Source organism: Cydia splendana, chromosome 10 (genome assembly GCF_910591565.1).
Source record: "Cydia splendana chromosome 10, ilCydSple1.2, whole genome shotgun sequence".
Classification (NCBI taxonomy): domain Eukaryota; kingdom Metazoa; phylum Arthropoda; class Insecta; order Lepidoptera; family Tortricidae; genus Cydia; species Cydia splendana.
In genome coordinates, this window is record NC_085969.1 from 21,991,346 (window position 1) to 22,008,267 (window position 16,922).

Below are 16,922 nucleotides of genomic sequence, written 5' to 3' on the forward strand. Positions count from 1 at the left end.
TTCTAAAAATATTAATTTCACAGATATGTCGACGATTGGATATGAATCTGTTGTTTGCGCACTGATTTACATGTGTAATCGCACGATGGAATGATAATTTCAATAATCTGAAGATAATAATTGAAAAATTACACACCGGATGTAGGTTTTAGATTTTCCGCTTTGCTGACGTTGAGCAGCTTCAGCAACTTCACACGTTGACAAAATTTGTAAATAAAAACCGGCTATGTGCGAATCGGACTCGCGCACGAAGGGTTCCGGACCATTACGCAAAAAACGACAAAAAAAACACGTTTGTTGTATGGAAACCCCACTTCAATATTTATTTTATTCTGTTTTTAATATTTGTTGTTATAGCGACAACAGAAATACATCATCTGTGAAAATTTCACATCATATTTAGCTGTCACGGTTCTTAAGATACAGCCTGGTGACAGACAGACAGACGGACAACGAAGTCTTAGTATTAGGGTCACGTATTTACCTTTTGGGTATTGACATCTGTTTTTAGTTCATAAAAGACTACTGTCCTGAATTTATATTTTTTTATGTTTTAAATAATATTACGTACCTACATTTTTGTACATAAGTAATTGTAATTATTTTATTTTTTATTAATGTGGGTAGGTACACAATAGACGTGTGCTAGTAAATGGATGGCTATGGAGTGTTTCAAAGATAAGTTGTCAGATGGTGTCCTTATCGTTATCGTTATCAAGTGATAAGTAATAAATGATAAAGCAGTCAGTGAGTAGTGTTCCTTGGCTCGACACGCATCATGCCGCTTTGAACTATGGTGAGATTTTTATTTATTGATAATATTTACTTAACCTAACATAACCTCCCTCAATTTAATATTTTCACGCGTGATATTCTTTATTTTAGTACAAACTGGTATTTATTGGTATTTAATGAGGAATATGCTGATTGGTCAGAACCTCTTAATAGGTTTAAGAGTAGGTATTAGGCTGCCTATCCACTGAAGCGGAGATGAGAGGAAGCGCGCGGAGATCAACCAATAGCATGATTGGTTGAAACCCGCACGACTCCTCTTATCTCCGCTCATCCTCATACCCTCCTCAATGAAAATACAGTCTTGCTATAAGATGCAAAATGGCAGCCGTAAAATTAAGAATGATTTCTTAATTCATTTAAAGCCTATACCTATATATTTTTTTTCTAATTAATGGTACTTACCTAACTTATTTTGTACAAATGTAGTGCATAATTATTTTTCGACGTATTTTCACGGAAACGTACGAACGTCTCTTGCTATTTCAGTCAGTCTCGGTACAAAAAGTACTAAGGTTGACTGAAGTAGCATGACATTATACGAATGTTTTCCAGAAAATACGATGGAAAACAATTATTAGGCACTACTTACATCTGTAAACCATTTGCTGTGAATTTTGAAATCATTTATTTACATACAATATATATACAGTGGTACTACTGCTGTGAATTAAATAAATTAGCAATAATCCAATGTTATAAATATTGTCGTCATAGAATTAGGTGCCTACTTTTACATTTTCATTAGGATATCTAGCCCATTTTCACATAATGTCTCATTAACAAACAATTGTTAGTTACATACATATACATTGCTCGCATAAAAACGAAGGCGTTTGTTTAAATAAAAACCGGCCAAGTGCGAGTCGGACTCGCGTTCCAAGGGTTCCGTATATTACACAATTTTTAACAATCAGTGCCGGATTAAGATATTTTGATGCCCTAAGCATTTCTAGGTGCCCCCTCTCCCTAGGGTCATCAAGATTACATTGATTTTTTGGTAAATTGAGAGAAGTTCATTGCCGCATTACAGCTGAGAATGGAAATCAGTCACATCATTTTATCACGAAAATTGACAGTGCCGCAGCAGTAATGTTGCAACAGAGTACCTAATGCTGTTGCAGTCGCCACCCGAATGTCACCTTTATCATAGCGTAGAAAGTAATAGAAACGCGAGCGAAGCGAGCGCGGAAATTTTTCGATATAAAAACGCAATATGATAGACAGTTGTACATTTTTACTTTTAGTATGGAAATCAGTCACATCATTTTATCACGGAAGTTGACAGTACTGCAGCAGTAACGTTGCAACAGAGTAATGTTGCTGCAGTCGCCACCCGAATGTCACCTTTATCATATATCCTTATAAAGTAATTGAAAACGCGAGCGAAGCGAGCGCGAAAATTTTTCGATATAAAAACGCAATTTTAATTTTAGTCCCAACCAGGCGCGAATCCAGGATTTCATACAGAGAAGGGATGGGACAGTTTTCTATCAGCCTAGCTTCACATAGGGCTCGATATTTAAGGGTCTCAGCGAGGTTGTTTTCATGCATAAAATATGCAAGAAAGCAGAGAGCTTGGAATTGAATTGGCGAAGTGTGAGAAAGGCAGTAGGCCCAGCTGCGAAAGAGGAAAGCTTGGATTTGGATCCACGCCCAAGTGTAATTAAGGCAGAAGATCAACTTTGCCGTAAGGCAGAAGGCCTCGCATAAGACCTAACGCCGAACCGCAAAAGAGTGGGTTGAAATTTGAAATCGAATCTATGCATGTAATCACGACTCTTCTACTGCTACCGATTGTTTCCCAAAGAATTACGCGCCATTATTTTTGCAAATTAGCTTTTGGACAGCTAAAAAAATCGTGTGGTAAAAACGATGTGTCTGTCCCTAATTTTAAAATTTGTTCACCTTTTTCAACCTGGCATTTTGGTGCCCTCCCTGAACGTGGTGCCGTAAGCACGTGCTTGTTTTGCTTATTGGTTACAAAGTCTTTATTAATTCAACCATTAAAGTCGACGAGTACAAAAAACTTTAAGCTAGCTCTCAATTTAACATTTTTTTTAAACATTATTTTTAATTTGACCTTACAATTACTCGTAAGTAGGTAAGACCGTTAAATATTTAAAATGATTATCTTATCAGAAAATTATCACCAATTACTCTAAGAAAACTACTACTCTAAGTAATCCGGCACTGTTAACAATGTATTTTTTATGTGAAACGTGAGTGAAATCTCTTTAAAAAATCCGTAGGGGTCGGATTAAAAACTGTAATTAAGTCCGACTCACGCTTGACTGTACATTTTTAATAGGTTTTCCTGTCATCTATAGGTATAGACCTATTTTATGTATTTTTTTCAAAATTTTAGACCTAGTAGTTTCGGAGATAAGGGGGGGGGAATGGTCATTTTTTGCCTATTTTCTTGAATAACTTCTAAACTGTTGATTCGAAAATTATAAAAAAAATATATTTGAAATCCTTACAATAAGCTCTTTCATTTGATATGTAACATGATATAGTTTGAAAAATTTTTTTTTTTCATTTTTTCATTTACCCCCCAAAAGTGGCCCCCATGTTTAAAATTCATTTGTTTACGTTACATGTCCGTATTCGGGTCACAAACTTACATATGTGTACCAAATTTCAACTTGATTGGTCCAGTAGTTCCGGAGAAAATCGGCTGTGACAGACGGACAGACAGACAGACAGACAGACAGACAGACAGACAGACAGACAGACGCACGAGTGATCCTATAAGGGTTCCGTTTTTTCCTTTTGAGGTACGGAACCCTAAAAATCAAATAGGTATCATTTATTATCAGGCTACAAAAACCCTAGATTCCAAGATTCACACCTTACGGATCATAAATGGAATAATTATAATCTTAGAAACTAAACATCATTTAACTCTAAATTAGATGTGCGTTAACATAGAAATAATTGAAATACCTATTTCTCTAAGCTCTTTTTCTAGGCCGATATCGCGTCTTGATTGAAAGGTTGCATGTGTTGTAAATATAATATTGTTAAATTTATATACCAACCATAAACTTTATTCATTTTCATTTTTCAGTTATGTACCTATACTTTTGCTGGTTTTGCCGAATAATATTGCCGGTAACTGTACCTAATACACAACTTCGTAGAATGCTCCAGATATCGCGTCTGTTATCTCTTATCATCTTATCACCGCCATCCGAATTCCAGGCTAATCTCACGGATATACAGACAACACAACATTAGTCAAGACTTTCTCACTTGGCTGTATTTGAAAATAACGCTTTCACATAAATAACCCACTACATAAAACCAATTCAAATGCCATCTTTTTATTTATAAGCATCAAATATGTTTGTTGAAAGAAAAACTAGTACGATAAGCGGTAAAAAATTGTATTTTTAACAAAATAACTTAATGAAACTAGTTATAATATTTAATTATAACATATTGAGATACGTATGTCAATTATTTGTTTGAAATAAAATCATTGTACTTATCTAAAATATTTGTAATTGTAGATAGTTATATAGTGCTGATAAGAAAATAATAGACTTTTGATTGAAACAAAATCTATTAAGATCTTACAAAATAACTCCATTAAGTAAGAATCTATTATCTTATTATTCATCCTTATCAACTTAGTCACACTTCATGGAGCCCGTGCCGATGTCGACATTTCATTACACTCAAGACCAATGTAAACAGGCCTTTTGGATATAATTCCTATACAAACGGACCTCATTATTCTACCTCAACAGCGGATCTACCTACCATCCTAACCTACGGTCAAGTTTAATTTATTTGATTGATTATTGTGATTGGCAAGCTCAATTAATTTAAGGTAAGGTGGGGTAAGACTATTACCGGGGTAAGAATAGCACTTGTATGGAATCCTCATACTGTTTGTCTTGCCCCGAGCAAAATAAATTACTTAGATAATTTCATTGAGATATTGATTATCAAATATAGTAAATGTGTAAATGCACTTAGTAGATAAAATCAATCAAAGAAACATGATGTTCAAGGTGCATTGCCTTTATGATTAATGTGACATAAGGTTTACTCGGGTAATTCCGAATGTCGAAAACTGTCGGATAATTCCGATAAGAGACTTTTATTATGATGGAATTAAGGGTGATTTTCATCTGAATTTCGGAATTATCCGACATTCGGTATTACCCGAATACACCTTATATGTTGATGAGTTGTAAATTAAGTTTTTCGTATGCGACCAGACTTGCACTAAGCCGTTATTTAAACCTTTTTGTATTTCTGCAGGAGTTGGACCTGTTGATCGTGACGTCGGTGCTGGGCGGCGTGTCGCTGCTGCTGCTGGTGCTGGTGATGGTGCTGTTCCTGCAGCTCAGCTCTCTGAAGAGGCAGTTGCGACAGACTCCGTCTATAAGAGTGCAGTTAGTATCTCTTACCTTTTTTATGTGATAGTGGGGGACTCTAAGCTCAATGTTCATGGGAGAGGGCTCCTTAAACGATGGATCACTGGTATCTTGCCCAGCGTGCCCACAAGCCTGCTCTGAGCACCTTTGCGATACGACAGACAGGGTATTAAGTGTTGCTAGGTTCTGGTCCCGCACGGTGAAACCATCGACACGAGAAGATGTGGTAGTAAGCAAACGTGCAGACGAGCCGCCTGATGGGATGGTCACCGTCGATGGACATTAAGCAACATGGGTTTGAAAACACTCTTTTATTTATTGACGATAGGTATAATTTCAACTATTTCTTTACTAAAACTCGGTTTATAATTTCATCTATTCACACTTGCAGAAAACTCAGGATGGACGACAAGAACCACGCGTTCCAGAACCCGACGATATCGCCTGACGAGGAGCTGTCCCGGCGAGGCTACTCCATGTACGTGCCCGACGACGCAGAGAGGGGCGCCGAGAGGGGAACAGAACGGTACGTTGTCGACTTTCAACGTCTTTCATTGTCATCATATCAGCCCTTTATCACTCACGGCTGAGCATTCAGCTCAAGAAAGTGGCATCGACAGGTTAAAGATAATGAAAAAATGTTTTTTGTATTTTTTTTACTTTTAATAATGAAAAATATGTTTTACCACTTCAAGTACCCCAAATTTTCAAAAGGGAACGGAAAATGAAGAAGTTGTTTTCAAGACATACCTACAATAACCTATACATTGAACACAGGTTAAAGTTAAGCAGGTTACAGTAAAAAATACATTCATTTTTATTTTTTCCCTTGAACGGATAATAATACGAATGTCTCACTTTTAGCATAGATGAATAAACCTTCATACAATATTAAAATGATATTATTACATTAGGCCCCATACCAAATTCTTAAAATAATCGAGACAAGATAAAGTTAACATTCCGTTACAAAACCCCAGATGTCTGCCTTTAACCACTTGTCTCTACGAAATTACGACACTTGGGTCATAATGGTACCCTACGGTGGTTAGCTTGATACTTACCTAATATTTTGCCATAGTTATGATCTAAATAATTTTTTCTGTGTATGAGTCAGATGCAATACCGCGCATGTACAGGTTGGTACAGGTTAACAGAGAAAATATCCTTGGACAAACTTCGTGCGTGAATATTGTTGTAAAAAAAATATATATAAGGCCTGTGCAAAGTACATTTTAAAAGGTATTGTTTATGTTATTATATAGCATGATATTTTATTTACATAAATTGGTGCTTATAAAATCTAAAGAACTAAAACTGGAAGAGCGATGCTTTTGGACAAGACAGGTTACAGTAAAAAGTGCTACTCTTTATTTTTTATAAATATTAGTATTAAATTTAAATAAAAATAATGACTTGACTTACTTGACTTATTGTCCTATGTCCCCTAGGTGGGGCAGAGGGCGTCCACAGTGCGCCGCCATCTGGATCGGTCTTGAGCTTCGTGCTTGAGTTCGCTCCAAGTCTTCCCGATAGCCTTCGCCTCTGCAACAATAGTCCGGCGCCAGGTCTGTTTTGGGCGGCAACGTTTCCTCTTTCCTTGGGGATTCCAGTCGAGGGCTTGCCTCGGTATGTGGTCAGGATCCCTTCGGAGTGTATGCCCAATCCAGCTCCATTTCCGGCGCTTGATCTGCTGGTCGATCGGGGTCTCATTGCAGCATCTCCACAGGTTGGCATTTGAAATTTTCTCGGGCCAGTATATACCGAGAATGCGGCGGAGGCAGCGGTTAATACAAACCTGAAGCTGGCGCGAGATGTCTTTTGTGACCTTCCACGTCTCGCATCCATATAGCAATACGGTTTTTACGTTTGACCGGAATATTCTGAGCTTGACTCTCCGTGTCAGTTTGCTTGATTGCCATACGGGGCGGAGCTGTGCGAAGGTTGCTCTTGCTTTGGCTATTCTCGAAGCGATGTCCTCTTCGGTCCCTCCAGTTTCCGACACGACGCTTCCGAGGTAAGTAAATTTGTGGACTTGCTCCACAGCCTCTGTGCCAATAAGGAGCGGCACGGTACTTGTGTCCCTGCACCTCATCTCCTGTGTCTTCCGGGTGTTGACTTTGAGTCCCGCCTTCATTGCCTCACTTCGAAGGTCGTCCAGCTTGGCTTGCATATCAGCGCGTGTGTGGCTCAGCAGGCATAGGTCATCGGCATAGTCCAGATCTTCTAAGATGTTGGACAGTCCCCACTCTATGCCGCGGCGCTTATTGTCAATCGTTTGATGCATGATGCCATCGAGAACAACAAGGAAGAGGAGAGGAGAAAGAAGACACCCTTGTCGCACACCAGCATTTACTTGAATATCCTCCGAGACGAGGCCATTGTGCGTCACTCTACAAGAGTAATTCTTGTAGATAGCCTTTATGAGGTTAGTGATTTTCTCGGGGACACCAATTTCACGCAGCCTGTTCCAGATACTAGCCCACCTTAGCGTATCAAAGGCTTTTTCAAAGTCTACAAATGTTAGGTACATTTCCCTCTGCCATTCAGTAGCCTGTTCTAAAATGATACGCAGTGTGTTGACTTGATCCGTGCATGATCTGTGGGGTCGGAATCCAGCTTGCTCTTTGCGTATGAGAGGTTCAACGGCCCTCGACAACCTATCCAAGATGATCTTGCAGAGCACCTTAGATGGGGTCGAAAGCAAAGTAATGCCTCTCCAGTTGCTACAATCGCTGAGGTCTCCCTTTTTTGGCACGGTGATGAGAAGTCCCTTGTTCCAGTCGTCCGGTAACTCTTCAGCAAGCCAAATGCTATTCAAGAGTGGTGTAAGGGCATTCACGGCGGTCGGCAAGTCAGATTTTAGCATCTCCGCTGTGATGAGGTCGACTCCTGGGGCTTTGCCGTTTTTGAGCGATTTGATGGCATTCGCTACTTCTTGATTCGTAGGTGGAGACACGTCGATATTCAGTCTCAGCAAGGGCGAGCTGTCTGCGGGTGTGTTGTCAGTGCTGGGGTCGTTGGGGACGCGGAAGATATCCTCAAAGTGTTCACGCCAGCGTTCTAGCTGTCCCTCGGATGTCACAATCAGTTGGCCTTCTTTGTCTTTCAGGGGTTTCTTCTTGCGCTTCTGGCTTCCGGCTAAGACTCTTGTTGCCTTGTACATCTCCCTGAGATTACCGGAGTCTGCAGCACGTTGGGCGGTATCGGCAACACCATCTGTCCAAACCCGCTTATCATACCGGGTACTACGGTAGATTCGCCTGCGGATCAGACGGTATTGCAGCTTCAGGTCTTCTAATAATATCGCGTCGCTGGTCGCCAGGATTTTAAGATGAAGTTCCCTTCTTTCTTCAATGAGGTCCCAAGTCTTCTGTGACATCCAGTCTTCTCGTTTGTGTGTTTTAAGTCCAAGAACGACGGAGCTGGTTTCTTGGCTCTCGATAAACAACCACTATTTTGAGAATCACTCTAAGCCACTTGTTCCGGTCCTGAGCTAATCTCATCCAGAAGCGATCAGCAATCTTTCGAATGTCGTCCACCCAACGCGCCAATGTTGATTCACATGCCATCACTCTGCCTAGCAGCGTGTCCCGCCCATACAACTTTATACACTTCGTTACGGAAGAACTTAGATTTTCAATAGATACCTACAATGCAGACTGTATCGTACTATATCTGCAACAACCTCTCACTGAGTTCAGTTAGACTGACTCTTATTGTTATTGTTAACAAATTATTGTAATCAAACAATACAAATGCATTATTATTATATTCACGTCATTACTTATCTTATAGATACATTAACGCTCTTATTCCTCCAGGCAGACGGGTGGGCAGTTCGTAGAGGAACTCTCTCGGGAGCTGGACCACCGGCAGCAGCGGCAGTCCACCACGGCGCCGCCGTTCCTGCTGCAGAGCATCCAGGAGAACAAGAGAAAGAGCCTTACCAACCCTGCGGCCAGGCAGAGCGAGACTAACCCGAACTTCATATACTAGAACAGCAGAAAACCAAGATTCTGGTCCTTCCTTCCATTTTTAAACCCGGAACGCAACCGAAGCAGAGCGAAACGAACCCTAACGTGCCTACCTTATATAGGTAAGGCATTCTGTTTACTGATTAATTGGGTGTTCTTTTAATTTAAATCAGTGTCCGAAATCAGTGCCGTTTTAGGCAACCAAAAAACCCAAATATATATAATAGATATTGTTCAATTGTAGTGCATGAAAAGTACATGGTGTGAACATGGCCATTGCAACATTCCTCTGCCATAAAAGCATGCGTGTGGCAGAAAAAACATTTTACAAAACCAACAAGAATGTAAGAACAGTTCTTATCTAAGCAGTTCCGCTGTTCTAGATTGCAGAATTTACATAATTCTGCATGCATGTGCCAATATAAACTCCAATATTTACAAAATGCCTGTGAAACTTGTTTTAAACTGGTATTGTCTGCTGTTTGAGCACACGAGGACGCATCAGTGCGCTCATGCACCACACAATGCCGACTGTGAGTGAAAATGCTTTTTAACCAGCTTTCGAAAGAAAACTACGGTTCAAAAAGATAATAATTTATTTTAAGGTTTACAATTAAGTACGATTAAAGCTACTCTACATCTTGTACTTGTTTTAATTAATAAATTAACACAACCCCTTAAATATTAAATAACAATACTGGCAGCATGCACAATTAAGGTTACATTAGGATTGTGACCACAGCAGCAAGCAGCATGTTGCAACGATACTGCTACAGCGTTAACGCGGGTGATGTTACCTACACGGTGTGTCTCTTTGAGCAGTAACGAACAGCAATGCTGCTGCTGTCGCCAACCGAATGTCACCTAATAATATAAGAACACATTTTTCTGGTCAAATCTTACAATAAATTACGAGTATTATTTTTATTTCTAATATGGTGATCTTAATAAGGTGTATCGAAATACATTTATCAAACTACTCAGGCTTAAAAGTTTAATCAGAAATAATGGTATGCTTAATCTTCCTCAAAACAGGCCCTGTTCTGACTCTAACCGAGGTGTTTCTCTGGCGACAGCGTCCAGACACACATCGTGGTTTCTGAAGATCATTACTGTGTATAAACCTTGGATTTGAAGATGGCTTCTTCCTTCTACTTTTCGACACTCCATAACTCACATATTTAGCCAAATTCTCATGCTCATTATTCACCTTCTTATTTCCTTTATTCCCTTCATGAGCGTCTAAAATATCCTGGATACTCTTATACCCCTCTGTGTCTTCAGGGCTGGTCGCGTAGCTAGAGAATTGTGCGAAATTATTGACTGCTAAGCTTTTTAGAGCGTCGATTTTCTTTTTCTTCTCTAACAATTCCAGCGTTTTATAATAGTTATAAGTTGCTGGATCATTAGATTGGCTGATTGGCGTGAAATCATTGTAAGGGATGAATTTGAATGATGGTTTCGTCGGCTTTGGATCAAACGCTTCTATATTCTGTTTTGTCAAAAGATTATTATAGTTATCGAAAGAATATAGGCTTGGTTGCTGGTCCAAGTCTCTGTCTTCTCCGGTGTCGATGTACCGTTCCTTTTTCTCTGAAGCCTGGTTTCTTAAGGGACTTAAGTCGACGCCGAAGGACTGGTTAGGAGGTAAGGTGGACCCGTAGAGTTCTCGGTCGGAGGTCTTTCCGTAGATTTGTTCGAAGACTTTGTAGTCGTCAGTCCAAAATGGCGACAGACCTGGAAAAAATATGTTTTTATATTTAATTAAGTTTAATTTCTTATCACAAAAAGAACAAGCAGAGTTTGGTTTGGTTTTTATAGCCGGTCTCAGCGTTTTCCCGTTTTGTAGAGGAAGCGACTACGAACAAATAACCCGCCAACCCGGTTCCCGGCACTCAATGTGATTTAAGCTTGACCATAAAAGGGTTAAGTCGTTTAAGTCGCTTTTTCGTGACCTCTAAGAAAGGTGAACAGGAATTTAGCTCTGTGTCACACTCATCACACAAATACATTCCCTTGCCGGGATCTGAACCCAGGATTGTCTGATCCTGGACACTACAAGGTAGAATAGGCGAAAAGTTTGTAAAAAATAGAGTCTAAATTCCATCAGAAACTGTCTCCACAAAACTAACATAAACCAGTTTGTTTGATCGCAAGGCAATGAACTTAAATCTGAAATGATTACAATGATTACGAGTGAGGCGAAAAAGCAAGTTTCGCAATTTCTATATTGACATCAGAGACAGGTAAAATTAAGATTGGTAATGTCTATACAAAGTCGCGTCGTGGTCTCAGTTTATTAATTTTATATTTTTATGAGTGCCTGTCCAGCGAGCTAGAAGCATAATAAATTTGATGTGGCAATTATCATAGAATAATTTAATATTTATCATGCCATTTATCACGCCATGTATTAACAATAAATTGTTTTATCTTGTCATCGTGGAAACCTGGATTACAACATTTTACTCCACCAATGTAGCTAGCAATGGTGCACAGACTCGCTGGTGCAGTCTGAATAAAAATGTTACTTGGATAGGGGCCATAACTATACTTATATGGAACTGAAACTTCGTTATAAAGGCGACAACTACAACAATCATGTGTTACACACATTATTGCATATGAAGACTGTCAGTCTTTACCGTTACCTCGTCTCTGATTGACATGCAAATAACAGTATTAAATAAGTATATCACCGTTCGGCGTCCGGAGACGTAATACTTTCGTTTTCAACATTATATCGCTACGTTAATGTGTTTGTGTATGCAGCTGGGTTGACTGATCTGTTGTAAACCTTATTGCAAAGAGATAAAGCCTATATGTTATATGGTTAGTTACGATGAAAGGGGACGAAGCGTGACCGCTTTTCCGTACAATCGTGGTTTCCATTTTCCTATGTATATTAACAATAGAAAATATACTTCCTCCTCCTTGCTTCGTTCTCCCCAGTGCTGAGGTTCGTGACCTCCTAGTGGAGCACATGATTCCGGATCGCAGATTTCCAGCCTATCCGATCCCTTGCGACTTCTAAGGCATCATGGACCTCCATGGATAGCGATTTGCTAACCTGGTCGGACCATCGCGTTGCAGACAAGCTTTTCCAGGTTGTCTCCCGTCTTCCTGGCTATGTGTCCGAAGAATTCAAGTACTCTCCGGAGACATGTGGTTGAGAGCCTGGTGGTTAGGTACTCCGAGCTGAGTTGAGGCGTTGGTCCGGAGTTCGGTCCATGATATGCCGTTTTCCGCCAGCACCACATTTCAAAGGCATCAATGCGTTTCCTATCAGCCGATTTCATTGTCCAGGGAGACCTGGCTCTGAGAAGAGGCATACAGAAAAATGGAGAATACGAGCGTGCGCACTAGCTGCACCTTGCATATCATGAAGTGATCAAAATCGAAGACCTGGCCACGATAAAGTAACAACAGCCTCCGATCAAAAAATCGAAAAAGTCAAACGAAGGGGCAAAGCTATCGTTAATAACTTGTATACAATTATTTTCCATACTGTCAGTATCCAGGGAGGAAAATGGCCTCATCCTCTGTTAAGTAGGTAGATATGTTCCGTATGTTTGTGTGTTTGTTCATAATGTTCGGGTTCATCACTTTTACCGTGACTAGGGAATGCTCCCGGTACTGAGTTTGTATGGCGAGAACCGGGTATTCCCGGTTCCGATACTGTATTTGTATAGAAAACCATCAGTACCGGGAGCACTCATCCCTAACCGTGACTAAAGCAATTTTCTTATAGGAAGTGAAGGTAAAGGTATGGCTGATTAGTACAATAAGCTAATGTGCGTAATGAGAAAATACCTAAGTATTGTGTAAAAGTTTATTTGCGATATGAACCGGCTTAGCTTTCATAAGAGTAATTTGTTATTGTTACATTGTTATATATCGATAAAAGAGATGAATGGCGAAATAGCACAACTGATATGATAGGTGAGACTAAAACACATCGCCTCCGCTAGCTTGGTCACCTTGAAACAGGGGTCGGAAACCGGTATTTATTCCATACAAAAATACCGGTTTTATTACGTTCTTTTTCGTTCTTTGCTTCATTATTTCATTTTTAATTGTACAATCTTATAATACAAAGTCGTTAGCCAAATATATGATTCAGTCTTACGTAAAGAGCATAAAATAATTCAAAATATTGGTCTATTTTGGGGTTTTATAAAAATGCCGGTTCCGAGCCCTGCCTTGAAAGGATGGGAGAAGTTCAAGTTCAAGTTGCAAAAACTAGGTAAGTATATTTTAATATTTAAAATGTATTCTTGGAAAGTAGTTAGACACGAAGGTACGTTTTTAAGCATTTGTTGATTACAAAATATTTTATTTTTACCATTCAATGCCTTAAAAAAGTGGATTAGCCAAACCAAAATACTATATTATATTAGTGTTTTAGTAAGTAACTCTTACCTTTCGGCTGGTAATAATGTGTTTTGCTAACATTTTTGCTGTATTTCTGGTTGATAAACTTACCAGGTGTTTGGGTAACTCCACCGCCACCGTGCACCGCCGCGGTCAACACGCAGATCGCGCTTAGCCACTGCATCTTTAATAAGTAATAATATTAAATGTAGGTAAGTAGGTACTTAAATAATTTATTTTTCACCACACCAGCTCGCTCGTAAGGGCTCTCTTGGTTCTTCAAAATGATGTGAAAGTTGCATTTTATGTCTAGGTACATGTTATTTAAAATAATGGCTCAGCCTTTTACAACCCAATTACTAAGTAGGTGTAAGTATAAGAAGGTCGCATGAATTTATAGATAGGTATTCCTACCAGAGACTAGTAAATATGCGTAGTTTTCATACGAAAATAACTAAAATATGAAAGATAAATTATGTTCGAAAATATTATGTTTTATATGTAGTCTTCTTCCTTTACTAGATTCTGCTACAGCTACAGTGGATATATAAAGTGTGAAAGTATTAAAGACCTTTTTATCGGCCGCGATAAACGATAGATATGATGCCAATCAGCTCAGCAATCTGCAAAAACCGTGGGAAAGATGGTATCGGAACTAAACTGAATGGCTGAAATAAACGCCCTAACGAGGCAAACAAAGTAGTAGTTTTTCTACCACTTAGAGACAAAGAGGTGAAGCGGAAGAAGTGACAGTGATCAATTTTCTATTTATATAAATAAAAAGTATAGGTAACTGATAAAAATTTCCTTGTGTGCGTTGCGTGCATAATTTCCCTATCTTTGCCCTGCCGTTAGGAATCCTGTTTGAAATTGAATTGTTATAAGAAGCTCTCATGAGTTCCGTGAATGACAGTCGATAGTGAGAAAGAGGAAAATGTATGGAGTAATTGAGTTTACATGGCTGTAACGATATACCTATACCTACCGAGACAAACCAATTTAGATTTGTTTGAAAAAAATAGACTACCTACCTATAATAAGTTGGAAATCTTTCTTTTACGTTTTACGTTTATAGTTAGCATGGTGGATGGAGGACGGGGTAGTGGACATCTACGATCTGCTGGGTAGAAATTATAAAGATGGCCTGGCAGAGATCTACACATGCGCCTATTATTAGGAAGGCGGAAAATCGTGCAGAATATAGGTACTTAGAGCTTTCGTGCACAAGTGGTGGCCGCGAGACAGTCATGAGGAAACGAGGAAGAAGAAGAGGGTTGTAAGGTTTCAAAGCACTATCGGCGCGATTCGGGAAATGAATTGGAGATTCACTAGATATGAAATAGTAAAGATATGTGACATTCCACGTCAAAAGGTACCTTATGGCGGTTGGCGCTTACACTATTATTAACGCCGCTCCAATATTCAGCCGGGGCAATGGTACCTTTTGTCATGGAACGTCACATATCTTTACCATTTCGCGCCGTACTTATAAGATTAAACAAACTTTGATACCGATGACTAATCACTAAACTTTGATTAATCATTCAAAATCATCACTTAAAAGTCAATTTACCAGCCGACATGAGGAAGCAACTCAAAAGCAACAAATTACTTCGCCATTTCTTGTGTATACCTATCTAAAAGCAACTTTCTTTTATTTTTGAAAAATAAAGAAAGTAGGTATTTATATGAAAATTTCATTTTAATTTCACAAGGACGCAGTTAAACATTTTCGAATTTCATTCTGGATTTTTATACTCTATAATTATTTAAGAAAACTAAATTCACCGTTGGTGCCCAACTTCGCCCAAGCAATTTATTAAAATAATAATTTACTTCTTCCTCGAGTTATCCAGGCATTTTACCACGGCTCATGGGAGCCTGGGGTCCGCTTGACAACTAATCCCAAGAATTGATGTAGGCACTAGTTTTTACGGAAGCGACTGCCATCTGACTTTCCAACCCAGAGGGGAAACTAAGGCCTTCTTGGGATTAGCCCGGTTTCCTCACGATGTTTTCCTTCACCGAAAAGCGACTGGTAAATATCAACTGATATTTCGTACATAAGTTCCGAAAAGCTCATTGGTACGAGCCGGGGTTTAAACCCGCGACCTCCGGATTCAAAGTCGCACGTTCTTACTGCTGGTGGCCTAGCAGTAATAATTTTACCGAGAAATAGATCCATTCAATCCACAACAAAAAGAGCTGCATACAAATAGTTTAAAAGTAAAAAAATAAATAAAAATTTTAGAACAACCTATCTTCGCCACTCGTCCTCAAATTCGCATTATCTTTCTTTTATTACGAAAATTATACTAAAACTTATTTCAAAACCTAAATATTGAATACACCCATGAATCCTATAGTGAAATTATGATTAGATGCTTAGTTAAGGCGAAGTTACGTAGGTATTAAAGGCTTTGATTTCCAATGAATCACAACATTGAAAACGGGGTTTGTTTATAACTTTATAAGAATTAAGCAAGTGTATATGTATAGGGTCAGCTTACCTCGGCTCTGGTTACAGCATCGCGGTACGGTCGGCAATGAAAGTGATCTGGATACGCTGGCCGCTATATAAGCTCTCGTTGAGCCGGAGGCTGACTCATAGCGACGAATTTGAAGGAGGAAAGTTGCGCGACGAATGTTCGTTCGCGGGAGTAGGCATGTAGGGTGATGTAATAGGCAATCAATCTAGCCATAGGTAGGTACCATGCCATGCAAATGCAACTATTCCAGTGTTGTGAATAACGCTTATTTTTAGGCTTAAATACTCTAGCCCTCAAGACTCGTAAGTCTTGAAGACTCGACTATATTTGAGAATGGTATTTATTTATTTTACGCGTATGGATGTAAGAAATCGTCTTTGCCACCTTTGAGGCGTTAAGCCTCGAGAGTCTTAAGAGTTCGAGTCTTTAAGCCTCGAAATGAGCGTTATTCACAACACTAAACTATTCCAGTTGATGAGTAGATAATGGCTTTTTCATCGAAAGGTAATTTCCGTAGCAACGTCCCACTTCGCCATAGTAGGTAGGTACCTAGCTGTAAAGAAAAATGCATAGGTACCTACTAAACTTATGTTAGGGAACCGACTGTGCTAATATTAATATTAAATAGTAATCTCATTAAAAGCAAAGTTTAAATAAATATCACATAAGTGTAAGCACGTGTACCTAAGTAAATAAGAAAATCCGCGCTACGAGGCCGCACCGCACGCAGCGAGAGGGAAAGTCAAGTTCAAGCTCCTGCGCGTCCTGCTTCCTACTGCTACCGGCACCGGATACCGGATACGGGATATACTAGAGATACCTACTGATTTTAAGAGGGAAGAATACCTACCTACTACGTAGGTACGTACTCGTCCATACAAAAAGGGAAAATGTTT

At 39.3% G+C, this 16,922-nt stretch overlaps 2 protein-coding genes across 2 annotated transcripts; one reads left to right on the top strand and one right to left on the bottom strand.

Moving 5' to 3' along the window:
• The first annotated feature begins 652 nt into the window (after positions 1-652).
• On the top strand, positions 653-9,806 carry LOC134794426 (uncharacterized). The gene is made up of 4 exons (XM_063766236.1): positions 653-796; positions 5,071-5,204; positions 5,578-5,712; positions 9,011-9,806. Exons 1-4 carry the CDS (start codon positions 794-796, stop codon positions 9,183-9,185), a joined length of 447 nt encoding a protein of 148 aa, XP_063622306.1. The 5' UTR covers positions 653-793; the 3' UTR covers positions 9,186-9,806.
• Positions 9,742-16,197, bottom strand: LOC134794424 (uncharacterized). Its single transcript, XM_063766235.1, has 3 exons — positions 16,048-16,197; positions 13,649-13,721; positions 9,742-10,900 (listed from the first exon to the last, which is right to left on the bottom strand). The coding sequence occupies exons 2-3, from the start codon at positions 13,719-13,721 to the stop codon at positions 10,158-10,160; spliced, it is 816 nt and encodes a 271-aa protein (XP_063622305.1). The 5' UTR covers positions 16,048-16,197; the 3' UTR covers positions 9,742-10,157.
• Between the last annotated feature and the right edge of the window lie 725 nt (positions 16,198-16,922).